Below are 16,950 nucleotides of genomic sequence, written 5' to 3' on the forward strand. Positions count from 1 at the left end.
CATTCAAATGCGGGCTCCTTGGAAGCAGGGATGCTCCATGCTTTGTGTCTGAATCCCCAAGCCTGGCCCATAGCAAATGTTGATTAACTCTCTGTCTATTAAGGCAGCTGTCATGCATTTTGTTTTAGAAACAATCTCCAAAAATAAAGCCATTTTCTGCTAATTATCAGTGTGTTTTTCTGCAGATTAACTGTATCCTCTCTTGGCTCTGAGTGTGGCAGGTGCGGGGCTTCGAGAACAAGAACAAGCCAGGCTTCGCTTGTTTATCTCCTCCCTTCCACAGAGGAAGAAGGCGGCAGGAAGGAATGCTCTTACCCTGGTTTCTTTGCATGGACTGTTTAAGTTTCTATGACTGGATTTCTAGTTCTGCCAAGACCTGGTGGCGATAAGGTGTAGAACAAAGTGCACAGAGCCTGCTCTCGGAAGCTGCTGCCGTCCTAGGATCCTCCACTAAGGCTCAGGCCCTTCCCACACTAACTCCATGAGCCTAGGACCTGCCTCTGAATACAGACACTTCTCCCTTCATGCAAATTTATATCAAGTCCATTTGACTGTAAGAATTCTGAATGAAATCTGCATTCCCAAAGCCCCCATGTGACCTTTACTGCTCAATACTGTGTTCTCTCTCTGGGTCTGCCCGTTGAGCGGGTACTGTGGCCTCCCAGCCCTCCCTGCCATGAAACCCCCCCTAAGAAACCTCTCCAAGTAAAAGCTGAAGCACTGAGCTATGGAGAGGCTGCCACTGCCACCTTCGGATCAAGGGCCTTGGCTCAAGGCTTCCCACTCTGCCTGCCTGTGTGCTCGCCCCATGGAGACCACAAGTCTGTTCCTGGTACCACGTGTTGCCCATCCTCTCCTGCCTGTGTCTGGCCCCATATGCCTGCCCGCCACACTCCTGCGGCCCCTTGTTCTTCCTCTCAGTTCTAGCCAGGCCCCCACCTGGCTAGCCCCTGCTCTTCCTTCTCTGTCCACCACCCACAAATGCCCTTGAATCATGTGCCAGCCCCCTCTCTCCATGGGTCCAATACCCCCTTCTTCCCTCCTCATGTTTCCCTCATGGGAAAATTGGCATACATGAAAATCACTCTACACGGAGGTTCAAAGAACAGTCCACTTACATAAAGTGAGAACAGTCTATAGTTATTTTTAACAACTCATTTTTGTAGGAAAACTAAATCTCCATCATTAAGATATAACAAACAGTTTCAAAGGTAAATCCATTTAAAAAAGAGATTACTACAAGGTAGTAAGCTCTAAAAGTTTTTTCAAACATATTCATTTGATTATGTGTTTTAAAAAATATTTTCAGGAACGAAAATTTGTATTCTGAATAATTCTAAAATAGATAACCTACTACACTAATCCATGACTCATTACCTCAGCATTGATTGGCTTATCTCAAAGACAATAAAACCACATAAAAATAATGAGCCCTCACAAGTCTAGGGTGAAACGAGGACAGGAGAGAGTAGGAAGCTCTCAGAGCTCAGAATACTTAGCAACTGCAACATAACAAATACCCTCAGAGCAAAGGAACAATAATTTTGAAAAGTTTTATCAATCTTATTATCAAATAAGTCAACTGAATTTTATTTTTTATTCTAAAAGATGAAGATAAAATATAAAAGCCACCTCTATAACTGAAAACTAAATATGGCGAGTGCTAATCAAAAAATAGCAAGTCAGCTGCCATAAAAACAAGATGTACTCTGGTTGGCTTGGCTGCCTTCTTTTTTACAAAGAACAGGTGAGCTTTCCCCTCATCCCACAGGCCTGGGTGCTAAGCTAAAGGGACAGAGGTGGGTGCTCTAATGCCCGTTCATTCACAAAGTTGTGCCAGGTACCTCTTCACTGCTGTCACCACCACAGAAGTCATCTTCCAGTTGGGCTCCTCTCCTCTTCCCAATGTCATCCTCCTCCTTCAGAGCCAGGAGAAAAGGGCGCGCTTCTGGAAACACTGTCGGACACCTGCCGTGGGGCACAGACCTTGGCCTCGAGGAAAAGGTAAAGATCTCATTTGGAGCACTCTGGGCTTCCTCTCCTTCAATGCTATTTTCACTTTCTTTGCTGTTTTCAGGCAACTGGTGAGAATCATTACAGGAATCATCATCCAGGGGTATGGACTGTTTACTGGAGTCCAAATGAAAATGATCTCTGTAATTTTCAGGAAATACCCACTCATCTGACTCTGGGGAAGATAAATGAAGATAATTAGTGGAGTGTTCAATAAGAAGTTACTTATGGGATAGGTCTTGGGCTAATACGCTGGAATGCTGAACTACTGATAAACTGAAGTGACAATATTTGATTGCATTCTCGATGAGAAAAACAAACAAGTGCAATAAGATTGTTTGCCATCTCAAATGGTGTGCCAAATATTTAACTAACAGGTCAATGACCATAGTGACAGGCAGTTAATTCATCATTCTAGTTCAGTTAAGAGAAGGAAAAAGTGATCAAGAAATGTAGACATCTACAACAATTATCACCTATTTACACTGCAAATTTTTATCACTGGAAAGTTGTAGTAGAAAGGACACCACCATTTGGAATCAGAAGGTGTGGGCTCTAGTGCCAACTGAGACTCTGGCTATGGGTATTATTTACAGCTCCACCTCATCACTTGGAAATCCATAATCCCCATCTCCTAATGCTCGGCTCTCCCTTGACTCACACAGGGTCTGAATGACTGGCCAAGTTGCTTCCCCTCTCAGGGAGGGCTCAGTGGCAGAGAAGGTGCCTCTCTGCTCTCACTTCTGACCCAGCGAAATGAGTTTTCCTGGTTCTCTATACCAGGGACAACCTAGGTCTCATCTTCAACCCTCCCAGTCCTTCTATTTCTCTAGGGCTTTCCAGCTCACCAGAGGCTCTCTTTCACTGCAGGTTCAGGTAGGGTAAACTTTACAAATGAGGAAATTGAAGTTAGGAAGAGTTAAGTGGACTGTCATGGTTACTTAGCAAACCAACTCCCCTTTCTTTGGTAAAAGTAATGGAATATGAAAAATGATGACAAGTAGAGGTGCCCCCTCCTCCTTGGGCTCCCTGCCACTAGTGATCCGAGGCACGCTCCCCACCACTTTGTGTCTCCCTTTTTAATCAGGGGAGGTCAGTTCAATCTAGATATCTGAACAGCTGACACGGGTCACCAGAAGAGGGAACTAACTGGGAATCTGAGAACACAGGGGAGACAAAGAAAGGGAGAGGCTGTGTGGGCTGGGTTCTTGTTTCTCTGTGACACAGTCACTTGTTGGAAAAAGTCTTTTTCAGAGGAAAGATAGATCTCATGTATTTTAGGGCTCTTTACACGATTCTGGGCATCTTGAAAGTGCTCAAAAAATACTTCTGGTCTAATACTCAAAAATGAATCTCACCAAGTCAGTATATTATATAACTAAATGGATATCTACAATGGATACAACAAACAAAAAATCAATGCTAGGGACAGGGATCAGGAGGGGCTGTATGGGTTCACTGGTATAGGAAGTTTTCTATCAATTTAGTCTGGAACCTTCTCTGCATCTTAGAGAATGGCCTAGGGCGGTGACCAGCAAACTTTTTAAAGAGGGGGGCCAAAGGAAAGGAAATGCTCATCTGTCCGTCTGCTTCTAAGGCAACTCTTTTGAAGCTTCATAGTTTTGTATTCTACTCATTATTCGTCAGATTAGGAATAAAGTTGCTCTGCTGGATAGAATATTTTAGGGGGCCGCATCTGGCCCTCCGGTTGGAATTTGCCCATCACTGGCCCAGGACATTAGGCACTGAGAGGGCAAGGGCTTGCCTGGAGGTTCCACAGTCAATATGTGTGAGGGGCAGTTCTTGAACTTGAGTCTTCCTGGCTCCCTATCAACTACACCACGTGGCCTAAATCACTGAAAAAACTTAAAGGAAGATATAATGAGAATATCGGTTCTAAAGTTAAACAATTCTGGTGACCTAATGCCAAAAGTAATACTGACTTTATAACAAAATTTTTAAAGAAGGAATTTTTCAAGTTGTATTATCTGAATACCACATGTTACTTTGGAATTTTATTTTTACTCCAATTATTTCCATACCAATTGTAATGAATAATTTGGTGTGTTTTCTTAGGAAAATATGTAAATTACTATGTAATCACAATATTGCAGCAAACAAGATAAATGCAAGAATGATCACCTAAACATCTAATTAGTTTTCCCTCCACAGTCAGATTTATGCTAGAGACTCTAATTGCGCCTAACATTTTAATGAAGGTTTCAACATTGCATAAATAAGACTGACAAACTACAAACAATATTCATTCATTTTCTTTTTTCCTTTGCTCAAAAACAATTTGCCTTTCTAAAACTATTGCACACCTGCTAGGCAAGATATGTGGATGTGCCCTGCCACAGATCTCAGCTATGGTCATTATACAACGAAACAGCAGAAACAGAATAACAGATAATCTTTTGAAAGAGCGATAGGTCTAAATGAAAAATGTCAGAAAACTCTATAATTTTACTATTTATTTTGAACATGCCACGAAGATACTCTGGGGCTTGTGCTGCCTGTTATAGCAATGGGTAAGAATGTGTATATTTCAGAAAGTTCTTTCTGTCCTAGAAAATGGAATCTGCAGAAATAGAGTGCTAGATGCAGCCATCCCCAGCCCTGAGAACAGCAGAAATATCAGGAGGTCTAGACCTAAAAGGAATTTGAGAGGCCACTTCAAGCCCCCATTTTAGAGATAAAGAAACAGGTCCAGAGAAGTTCTGAGACTGAGCGAGGGGAACAGAGTAAGGAGAGCTGGACTGAAGCCCCATCTTCCACCCAAACTACACATAAACATTTTGCGGGCTATCAAAAGAGAGGACACAATGGAGGCGCTAACCTATTTGATGAGGAGATTGTTGCTGATGACTGGCGACATCTAATGTCACTGGACAGTTCATTCTCTGATGGGACACAGTAGTCAGCTTGGCCGGGGTCATATCTTCATTACGGCTGTTTCCTGAGGAGCTCCCTTGATGGGAATAAACATTTTCCAGAACCTTCAACTCAACTCAACAAACATTTACTAAGTCCTTTCAACATGAAAGGTATATTTCCTATTATGTTTGTAAAAGTTACAGATTTCTTAATAGCATAAAATTATTTTGGAATGGGTAATTCTATGACTCTTAAGACATGATTTAGAGTAATTCTATAGGGTTTCTTTCTTTCATAGACCATTTTAAAATCAAATGAACCATTTCAAGTAGATTCCTTTTTCTAACTTTTTAAAGTAGTAAACATTCATTAGAACCCAAACATTTGTCATTTTTAATGCAAAAAAAGATTTTAAAAAGGTCTTAATACTTTTCCTTTCATGCCATAAAAGTAGACTAAATTTATTGTTATTTTAAAATTATACCTGTTTCTAAGCTATGGTTTCAGTATTCTCAGTCTATAAAGATACATACATACATACATATATACATATATACATATATACATACATATACATGCTAGAGCTGGTTTGGATGTTCCTCCCTGTCTTTAAAGGTCTGATGAAAAAGCAAGGAAGAGCAAAGACTTTCAGTTGCCAACTCTAAGCGACTGAATGACTAGATGTAATGATTTTTACTTTATAAAGTATTTTAGTTTGGAAAAGAACACAAGGGAAATAACAGTAATTAATGCTAATAACAACTGTGCTTAGTACACTGTCTGGCACATAATAGGAACTTCTCTCCTTTTAATAATAATTTAATAATATTTATTAGTAATAATAGCTAGCATTTATATTGTGCTTTAAAGTTTGCCAAGCACTTTAGAAATATTATGTCAATGGATATGAAGATCAATCCTGGGCAGTGGGTTCAATTATTATCTTTACTTTACAGATGAGAAAACAGAGGCAGCCAGTGATTAAGGGACTTGTCCAGGGTCATAGAGCTAGGAAGGATCGGGTCTTCCTGACTCTAGGTAGCCTTGGTGCTCTCTATCCTCTGAACCACTTAACTGCCTAAATGGTAACATATGCCAACAACCTGAGAAAAAGCATTAGCTATGTTTTGGAAAAGGAGAGAAACATTACAAAAGGAAAATGATGGTGATCACTAAGGTTTCAGCAAAGCCTGCTGGCAGCATCTTCCTATGTCACATATGTAAAATTGTAAAGTAAGAAGGGAAGTTTGCTCAGCTCCTCATCTAGAAAGAGGAAAGGTCTTTCTGTACCACTTGTAGCATTGTCTAATCCTGCAAATCTCTGTTAGCAGCTACAAAGCAATTCCTGAATAGCAAGTTTGATTTCCATAATCCCTATAGCACAGACATTTATATTATAAGTGAACTGATTCATAGTCCTTGGATTTTACAACACGCAGAGAGTCTATTGCTCTGAATAAACCACAGATATAAGATAGTGTCAAATTCGTGCCATACCACTGGGTGTCTCTGTTCTGTCTTTGCTGGTGCTTTTTAGCCGTAATCTCCGTCTATTATTATTCTTATCTGCAGATGGTTCTTGAGGGGGATGCGGATGCATAATATGGAGATCAGCTGTACCATTACCATATCAATGATCACAAAGCAAAAATACAGGATACTATGAGAATTTGAGATGATCTATTAAATAACACAATTACATGCTACAAAAGAAAAAAAGGTACCTAAGTGTATTATTTTTGAAACATTCTCATATAAGATGTGTCAGAAGCAGCACAACTTTTTCCTAGGTAGGAAACAGGCTCTCATCCCTATACTCTGGAATCCCATATTCCATAGAATTATTACTATTTGTATTCTACAATCAATCCAGGGGCAGAATTTGTAAACCAACACATTTCAATGAATCTGTAACCACACGGAGGTGTCTCCCTTCCATGCCTCTGAACTCTGTAAAATTCATCTACATTCCTCCATGTTCTTCTACAGAAGATCCAGCAGTGCCCTAAAGGCAGAGCACTTGGGCAGTCCATCCATATCCCTGACTCATGTCACATGACTGAATTAACTAATCTTCTGATCATATTTGACTCCAATATCACAGGCAGCAACTACCTGGAATGGGGCATGCATTTCTCCAAAATAGCAGAGACTTCAACAACGGAACACTGCCAGGTGAGTGTGTTGAAAAATGGCCTTTTGCACCACGCAACAATTTAGGATTGTTAAAAGCAGTGCCTGATCTCAAATGCAATTCACCATTCTCTTTCTCCTTTTGAAAATCAAGTTCAATGCATTGTCCTGTTTGGGACACTGCCTGTCCCCCAAAGCATGAACTGATGTAACAATGCAATGGATTGGCCATTTGACTACATGTTATAATCTAGACAAATGGCATTCCCATTTTTTTCTTTTTAAACACTCTTAATAATTAACTCAGTAATCATCAAGAAACACGAATGTTTTGGTATATAAAGAACAGAAAATGGAATTGTATGTGAAATTGTGACCTTTTCTTATGCAACTTTTAAAGCAAATACTAAATTTAACATAGTAGCGGCAAAATTTCTGTTACTGTGCCTTCTAAACTTCCTTCTACTTTTTCTGATCATTCTTATGATATATTGAAGTTTTTCATCTCTTTTTTTGTAGCTCTATTACTACTTACTGACATGTCCTTTCCCAATAGAAATTCTTCCTTGTAACAAGTAACCGGTCAACCTAAACAATTCGTCAAGTCAGCCACATGTGAAAGCAGACGTCTCATCATTAGCCTTCCAAAGCCCTAACTGGTCATTGCATTGATCTGAGATCTGTAGTCTGTTCTTTCCTTTACAATACTATGTTCATCACAAACTGTCCCTTTGACTCTGATCGTTTACTCTACATCTGTTCGTATAAAGTCTTCCCTTTTCTCTGACTATGCAATTCTCACAATTTCTTATGAGGTATTTGAATAGTCCATTATATTTATATGCCAAAGCTTACCATTCTCTAGTTGATAAGCACCTTCTGTTTCTAATTCTTTGCTCTAACAAAAAGTGCTGTTAAAAATGTTTTTGTACATATGAGTGACAATAGGAATTTTTCATTTCATGTCATTTTTCCCATATGGATTGCAGTGTCTAGCACTTAATGCTTTGGGATTGATTCTTAAGTCACATGCTTTAAAATAATGGTGGATCTCACTAGGAAGATCCCATAATACTGATGTGTGAACTACCCACAAACAGTAGCATCCCCCATGACAGTGTTTAACAACTTTGATAAGCATACATTCTTCTATTACATGCCACTTCGATGGTTATAATTAACAAGAAATCATGTCTATTCTGAAAATAGGCAAGAAAACCCTAGTTTCAACTTTGGTTTATTGACTCCTCCCCACAACCCCCTTTTCTTTTTTCTTTTTTTGGAATCAACAAACAATAAATAAACAAGACACTATATCCTTCTGAACCTTCTTGTCAACTATGTAATGAACAATAACCATAAAGATCCTCTTCTAGATTCTGTCTTCTTCAGGGACATTTCTACTTCTTTGGATTGATGGGTTAAGAGTACCAAAAATGGTGACTTCTCCATCCTTGACAATGAGAATAGATTATTAGAGAAACAGTGACAGATTATTTAGTGGCTGTGTGTCCTCCTGCCTCCAGCATTTGTAGATGAAAGCTCTTTGGCTGAGGCGGCTCCTCTAGTCACAGGTTGATCTCTCCTTGGACATTTTTAGTCACTGCTTTTCACGACTGTATTAGGTAGCTGTGCCTACCCTCCTGTCGAAGGCTTGACAAATGAGTCTGTACCTGAATGGCCCCTATTTCTGGTTGTCATTTCTCTAAGCTTGGCACAGAGATCAGGGGTTATCTGGCAAGGGGGCTTCCTGAGTTCTTTTAGCCTTTTAGCTGACAACAGCTTTATGTTGGCGAAACTTCAGAAGGAAATGGTGATTATTAAGGGTAAAAGCTTCATCATTTTTCCATTTCCAATTTTTTTGCATTCACAGATCCTATGAATAGGTCAGATTCAAATGGCTGCAATTCTCCCCTGTTCTATCTTCTCATCTTCCACCTTTCTTCTACACTGATATTGATTTTTACCTTTGTCCTAACTGGCTGATGCTCTGACTACACAAAAGAAGCTAATTGTGATGACTTCTTAAACAAAATGGCAATGTTCTAGATTTCAAAACTATATGAAGATAGACAAGCTTTCTCTAGGAACTATAACTAATATTCCTAATATTTATTATTATATATAATATAAAATAATATAATAAATAACATAAAAATATAAGCTTAAGGGATGCTATTTTTATCCATTTATATTATATACTGGACTGATATGATAAAAATGACAAATAACAACCAGTATTTCTATAGAGCTTTATAGTTTGCAAAGTGTCTTACAGATATTATTATCTCATTTGACTCTCATTGAGAGGTAGGTGCTATTCACACCTCTAATTCACAGACAAGAAAACAGGCAAACAGAAGTTGAATGATTTGTTCAGGGTCACACAGTTAATAAGTATTTGAGGCTGTACTAGAAGACCTAAAGGTCTTCCTGACACTCAGCCACAGTCCAACGCTCTATCCTATGTGCCCCCTTACTGATTCCAACAGTCAGTATGCATAAACAGATCTTCCAAATTCCTTCTGAATCTAAGTTAATGCTTCAGATAAAATATGCATTTGATTATTTGGTATTGAAAACTAAAATCTGGATTAGAAGAAATGGGGAAGAACTTTCTTACATATCATTAGTGGACAGAATTTTAAAATAATTAAAATTCTTGTTTATTTCCTCATCACTTTCTTATTACATACTATATCTGTTTTACATGGAATATAATTTGTAATGATAATGGCTGCTAGATTCAAATGCTACAAAATAAAATGTAAGCAAAACACCCATTTCACCTAAGATAATGTTTTTAGAAATTTCAAAAGCTTGTCTGCAGCCCCTTCAAAAAAGGTAAACTTTAAAATCTCATTTTTAAGAATCTTAAAATTATAACTAAAGCTTTCTTTAATTTTGAGTATGCTTCCTAATCCCATAGTTTGGATTGATATATTTTTTAAAGCATCAATCATCAATTCTTGGTGATTTTTTAAGAAGCAATTTATTCTCATTCCAAAGGCAAAGCTCTTCAAATAGTCTACTTGAAAACAGAACATGAAAACTGTGAACTCATAGTAATGACTACATCATTCAGAATTCCATACATTTCAATAATAGTTCCCTACTCTTTCTAATATTAAAATAATACTTCCATTAATTTATTCTTGAATAAGCACAGGCCTACTATTGACATGATGAGTTAAATCTTTATAAATTCTTTCTTACCATTAATGGGTGTCATTTGCTTTTCAAGATGAATATTTTCTTTGTCTCCTTGTTCTTCTGACTCATAGAACTGTAGGCTTGAGACTTCAGACTTGTTAGTACATTTTTCTATTGTAGGCTGCTGGGAAGTTCTGCTACTTCTGGACCTTACAGTCTGTAAGAAAAGATAAATCATCGTAGACTATGAGAAAATCAATTAAGCCTATTTTACCTTCAAAGAATATATTTTAAAGCATATCTGCATTTAAAAGAACCTGGATGGAGAGAAAAATTTAAAAAAGCATTACCTGGAATAACGATCATGCCTGCAGACACAGAGAAGACCTTAAATCATCTAGTCCTACCTCCCATATTTTGCAAATGAGAAAACTGAGTTCCTAAGAGATGAAAGACTTTCCTAGGGCCACACAGTATCTAGTAGGTAATGATTTGAACATAAGTCCTTTGATAAAATATCCTGGGTTCTTCCCACATCTCCAGATTTTCTCAAGTAAATAGCGAGAAATTCACTTTACTGAAAGTTCATTTGGTAAGATCTGGACTTTTCAGGTATATTTGGAAAGGATTTGTGGGAATCTTCAGGGTCTCCATTATTTATCCACCAGATAAATTTCATTTAGGAAAGAACGAATCATACTCAGCAGGAGAAAGAAGATAAGGGGACAAAAGGTCTTTTATTTATTTCATTTCTGGCATGAGGAAGGCCACAAAGTTATGCAAAGGTAAATAATTATATGTAAGTAGGAAAGGAGAAGAAAAAAAAGAAGAAAAAAATGAAAAGGAAAATATCCTTACTTCCTACACTTGATCTTTAAAAGGTAGAAAGTTAAAAAATTACTCAAGTATATATTTTTTTTCACATGTAAGACTTTCATGGAAATGCAAATCATAATGTGTAAAAATTGGCTCATTTACTAGATAGTGATGTCTAATCCAGTTTTAAAGTAAAAGGAAGGAGGCAGCTAGGTGGCCCAATGAATTGAGCCAGGCCAAGAGACAGGAGGTCCTGGATTTAAATGTGACCAAAGACACTTCTAGCTGTCTGACCCTGGGCAAGTCATTTAACCCCAGCTGCCTAGCCCTTACTATATTCTTCTGCCTTGGCAACAATACATAGTATTGATTCTAAGATGGAAAGTAAGAGCTTAAAAAATTAAAAAAGAAAAGGAGGTAGAGTCTTGTCTTTGAATTTCTGCCTATTTTGTGTATATGCATTAAAATATTATCTAAAAGTTTTTTTTGAGGTATTAACAAGTATTACATTTATTGCTTTATTATTTAAAATTTTATTAAGTCCCTACTATGTGTAGTTATGTGGTTGGGGGGGGCAAGTAAAATGCTTAGGAAAAAACACGAATCTTGACCTCCCTGAGATGACCACATATAGTTCTAAACTCAGATAATGATATCAGGCAATCGTGTACTATAAGAGCATTAAAGTTGAAAAAAAAAAAACAACAATGTGAGATTAGAGGGGGAAGGCCCTTAAGGATAAGGGTATCAAATAAATGAATTCTGATCCACTGTAACAAACAAGGGCAGTGATTCCCAAAGTGGGCGCTACCACCCCCTGGTGGGTGCTGCAGCGATCCAGGGGAACGGTGATGGCCACAGGTGCATTTATCTTTCCTATTAATTGCTATTAAAATTTAAAAAAAAATTAATTTCCAGGGGTGCTAAGTAATATTTTTTCTGGAAAGGGGGCGGTAGGCCAAAAAAGTTTGGGAACCACTGAACTAGGGGGTCAGTAAATGAGCACTAACTGTGGGGAGAAAAGGGGCATTTTTCAATTCCCTGGTGTTTTTCTCAGGTTTCTGGAGCATTCACCTGGGGCATATCATGGGCATGTTATAGTAAGCTTTTCAGGCCCAGAACGTATCCTCACTGCACTGTCATCCAGGTTTAGACAGTTCCCAGTTCCCTTACCTCTGCAGATGTTCTCATGCTGTGTTTTCTCCCAGAAGGAGGAGGTGGTCCAAGCACCTTGGATCCAAATGCAATGTGAGACACATCTTGATTTTTACTGTTTCTTGCAGTGCCTGATCCTCTGTTAATAAACTGATCTGTTGGGTGATATTAATCCACAAATAAGAATGATCAATTACTCAACATTTTTCATGTTTGTAATAATTTATATTAAAACTGTTTCCCATCAAACTGACAGTACAGTTTCTCTATAATTGTCTTTTCACAAGAAGCCAAATTCTAAATTCCCTTAAGTCACTTAATATAAATCTCAGGTTAGAATCACCAAAAAGCTTTGAGTCTTAGAGAGTTGACAGTGAAAACAAATGATACTCAGCAAACTTAAAAACACATAAGAAACACGTTGCTGAAAAAGTACCAAAGAAAGTGTTCTGAAATTAGAGGGGAAGGAGAAGTGAGCTAGGAAAGCTTAGACTGAGAAAGCTTTGTGACAGAGCCGAGGGCCAGAGAAAGTCTGTGCACACAGAAAAGATGCCAAATGCAAATTCATGCCACTGACTGTAATTTTCCATATCTCCCTTCCTCTACTATTCTTTTTTTAAAACTCTTACCTTCTATCTTAGAACTGACCCTGAGAATGGGTCCCATGGGGGTGAAATGACTCACCCCACAGTCACACAGCTAAGAAGTGTCTGAAACCAGATTCAAATCCAGGACCCTCCTGTATCTAGACTTGGCTCTCTATCCACTGAGCCACCCAGCTGCCCACATCCTCTACTATTCTTAGCCTTTCTGTAAATCCAGAACAGAGGATTGGGACAAAACAAAGGAAGACACTGTCCTCTTCATTCTCCTCCAAGTCCTGCACCTGACTTTCTGGACTGTGAAATAGCACCATTCCTGCTGATCCTCCCTGGCCTTGGGTCTACAACCTCTGGGGCCTGCTCACCCCGAAACCTGCCCCAAAACGGCCTGCCCCATCCCCTCCTGGAGCCTCCTTTTTGTGGAAGGATCTTGGACGACCTGCCTGACTTTTCTTGTGGCTAGCCTTTCTCTAGCTTTTTAGACTTCAAACCACATTTTCTTCTTCATACCTTCTAACCTGCTCATCTTCTCCTCAACTGCTGTGTGGCTCCCTTTGATACATTCCTACCCCCCTTTGAACGTTAGGCTCCTTCAAGGCAGAGCCTGTCTTTTTTTGTATTCTCCTCTTAACACAATGTCCGGCACATTGTAAGCACCTGAAACCTCCCTCCTTCCTTCTTTCCTTCCTCCTTCCCACCTTTCCCACCTTCCTTCCAGGCATGTCCATGCCCCACTTGGGCTAACTATCCATTGCTTCTCATTCTCCCTAAATGCTGAGCTTAGATCCTTCTCTGGTCACACACATTTTGTTGGTTTCTTCACAAGTCAGGGTTGGGGTCATTAGCCCGTGTGCACCACACATCTTTTTGAGGACAATTTTTCATTCCAAAAAAAATGAAAAATCACTTTTTATTTTTCAGAGATTGTGATATCTCATGATTCAGAATCATGAGTCAAAACATTAAAGAAAAAGATTTTGGCAGAAGCAAGGTGCTTGAAATCCAAAAAAATTCTAGGAAATATCCTAAGTGTGAGCTGCAGTATAATTCTCCTCAGGTTTATTTAACAAGGCTTCCCCGTTTAGCTGCATGTTCTGAGTAAGGCAATAATCAATTTTTATGCCAGGACAAAGCACCCTTAACTTACACTGCAAGTTCCACTGCTTATAATTTAGAGTTAAGTACATTTGTTTTTCAAGTTGCAATAAGAGTTTCTTAACAGTAAATAAAAACATTTATCTTCAGTACTGAATAAGTACATATAATCTCTTTCTAAATGCACTTATTCATCATTTTTCTTTTTTAGTTTAAAGAAACTTTGATGTAAAAATCAATCATTAAAAACTAAGAAAACAACCACATTGTGGAGTTTTAACACATAAAGTGAATATTATATTGATAGTTCATTCATAACCATCTGTATGCTTGGATGTCTTAAGGTATGGTGTAATAACCACAAGGGTAAAAAGGAAAAATCCTTATAACTGGTGTCTACAGGCATAGGTTGTTGTAAAGTTGAAACTTCAATACATACTAATCTGGGTGCAATTGTGCTATTTTCATAATCAACAGTCAGATAATTCAGCATATAAGACTTCTATATTATAACCAGACTTAAGTCATCCCCCACTTTGGCTCGTAAATGTTTGTATTGGAGGAGGATATCTCAGTTTCTCAGCAAACCAAGTTATTATTTAAAATTAAGGGGGGCAGCTGGGTAGCTCAGTGGATTGAGAGTCAGGCCTAGAGATGGGAGGTCCTAGTTTCAAATCTGGCCTCAGACACTTCCCAGCTGTGTGACCCTGGACAAGTCACTTGACCCCCATTGCCCACCCTTACCACTCTTCCACCTAGGAGCCAATACACAGAAGTTAAGAGTTTAAAAAAAATATAAAATTAAAAGGATATCCTTTGTCACTTCACATTCTTGCAGTTCCTTTACATGAAGCTGACAAGATTTTATGGCCTTGTGAAGGCAGAAGATCTAGAGGTTCTCAAGACCCCAAAGAATTTTATAGAAGAGAATTTACAAGGTTTTTGGAACTCTACCTCAAAATCTATTATTATTGTTGTTGTTGTTATTAGTATTAATAATTTTTTTAAACCCCAACCTTCTGATCTGGAATCAATATTGTATACTGATTCCAAGGCAGAAGAGTGGTAAGGTCTAGGCAATGGGGGTTAAATAACTTTTCCAGGGTTACTTAGATAGGAAATATTTGAGACCAGATTTGAACCCATTTCTCTTGGCCTGACTCTCAATACTGAGTCACCTAGCTGCCCCCGTTATTATTAACTTTAAAGCAAAATATACCCAAGCAAATATATAAGACTTTTTTTACTATAACAAGTCTCTAAAAATGATAGTTCAAATTCATAATTTCATAACATTCCAGCCTAGAGGGAGAGTTACTCTTATAATAATATAATTGTATCCCCCCCCTTAGGTATCATTTTACAAATTAGTATCATTTCTTCTACCATAGTTTCTTGAAAATCACAACAGAAATCATAAGTATAATACATACTAATATAAAACATTATCATGGATTTTAAATATATACACAAGATTTTGCCAGTCAAATAACATTAATTTAGTTGAATGCATTTCTGAGTTATCTTACAATCAAAAAACTCATTTCATTCATCTATCGATTATGATATTCTACAGTAGTTACATTCAGAGACAATTAAAGAGTAACTTTTATCCAATTACACTTACAGTTAGTTATGAAGGTGGCCCAAAGCATTACCATTCAGGGCATATATTTACCATACTGTGAATAATACTTTTTCCCAATCAATTTATCAAAATATAACTTTTTTTTTTTACTTTTACCTTCTGTTTTAGAATCAATACTAAGTATTGGTTCCAAGGCAGAAGAGTGGAAAAGGCTGGGAAATTGGGGTTAAGTGACTTGCCCAGGGTCACACAACTAGAAAGTGTCTGAGGCCAGATTTGAACACAGGACCTCCTGTCTCCATGCCTGGCTCTTTCTCTGAGTCACCCAGCTGCCCACCAATTTTTTTAAGATGGTATTTAGTATGTGAGACATCTTTGGTGAGCTCTATATGGCTGAATATTGATTAGAAGGTTATACTTATAATTCTTGTTCTTCCAGTCTATAAATATTTTAATGTATTTTCCCCTCATAGTCAGTTTTATTTCTAGAGTGTCAAATATCATAGCTGTTCTAATGGGAAAAACACTTCTTAATTTAAATGAGGCTCCAATACACTTTTGTTTAGGACAAACAGTCAAATCCAATTTGGATTACAAATGGTAGCATATGAAATCTCAAGTTTCCCAAGGGCCATTCACTGCCAGCACTTCAAATTCTAGACCCACTACCTTTACTAAGTCCACTGCTTAAATTTCATGTGGCAGACCTATATTTTCAAATTCCATTTCAAGGTATGTTTTTAGTTCAACTAAAAGGCAATTAATTACAAATATAACCTCTATTACATAGAAATCATGAATGTCTATTCTCCACATAAAAGTTAGAAGGTATCATTTTTTAGTCCTTCAAGGACAGGATTTTAGAATTTAGATAGCTATACTCAAATGATTCCATGCTGCAAATTCATTTCTATAAATCTCCACTTGGTAAATGTTGTAATTAGATTTGATCCTATTAACTTTAAATTGTAATCCATGATTTTAGCTATTTTTCCATATAGACAAGAATACCTAAATCAGGAAATAAAATTCAGAGATCATGAGAAATCTTAAAACTAATTCTAACCAGCATTTCACCAAATATTGTTCACAAATTTATAGGCACAGAATTATTCCTCTCCTTTATTTCAAGGAGATCCTCAAAACTTCTTTCTTCCTATAGACTTTGATTAAAGCCCATCAAACTTGACTTACTTCACTGTTTCCTTTGTCCCTCACATCTCTATATTTCCCATTTCTATCTCAATCTATATATAAAACTGTTTTTCTTCATGCCGCTGAAATCTCTTCTTTGTAAATCAGCACAAGTTTCTTATCCAATACCAATCAATTGCAAAACTTTTTCTATTCTCTGATCAAAAATGAAACTATTGTGAGTTTGGGGAAAACATCTTCTCTTGAGGAAAAAAAAAAAACAATTCTAGTCAAAGAAACAGTTGTGAGAATAGTGACTTACCCTCAATCTGCATTTTACTGGTTAAATGAACAAGCACAATGGTGCTGTCTTGAAGGACCCAT

General features: G+C 37.7%; 1 protein-coding gene across 1 annotated transcript in view; it reads right to left on the reverse strand.

Annotated features, from left to right (window-relative positions):
• Positions 1-16,950, reverse strand: part of CFAP20DC (CFAP20 domain containing) — a 233,565-nt gene that overhangs the window by 123,876 nt on the left and 92,739 nt on the right. The window contains exons 8-12 of the mRNA XM_044660109.1: positions 12,166-12,302; positions 10,240-10,393; positions 6,388-6,504; positions 4,853-4,984; positions 1,845-2,188 (exon numbers count right to left, since the gene is read on the reverse strand). Coding sequence (XP_044516044.1) covers positions 1,845-2,188; positions 4,853-4,984; positions 6,388-6,504; positions 10,240-10,393; positions 12,166-12,302 — 884 coding nt within the window. The remainder of the gene's footprint in view (positions 1-1,844; positions 2,189-4,852; positions 4,985-6,387; positions 6,505-10,239; positions 10,394-12,165; positions 12,303-16,950) is intronic.

This window comes from Gracilinanus agilis, chromosome 1 (assembly GCF_016433145.1).
Source record: "Gracilinanus agilis isolate LMUSP501 chromosome 1, AgileGrace, whole genome shotgun sequence".
NCBI classification, from domain to species: domain Eukaryota; kingdom Metazoa; phylum Chordata; class Mammalia; order Didelphimorphia; family Didelphidae; genus Gracilinanus; species Gracilinanus agilis.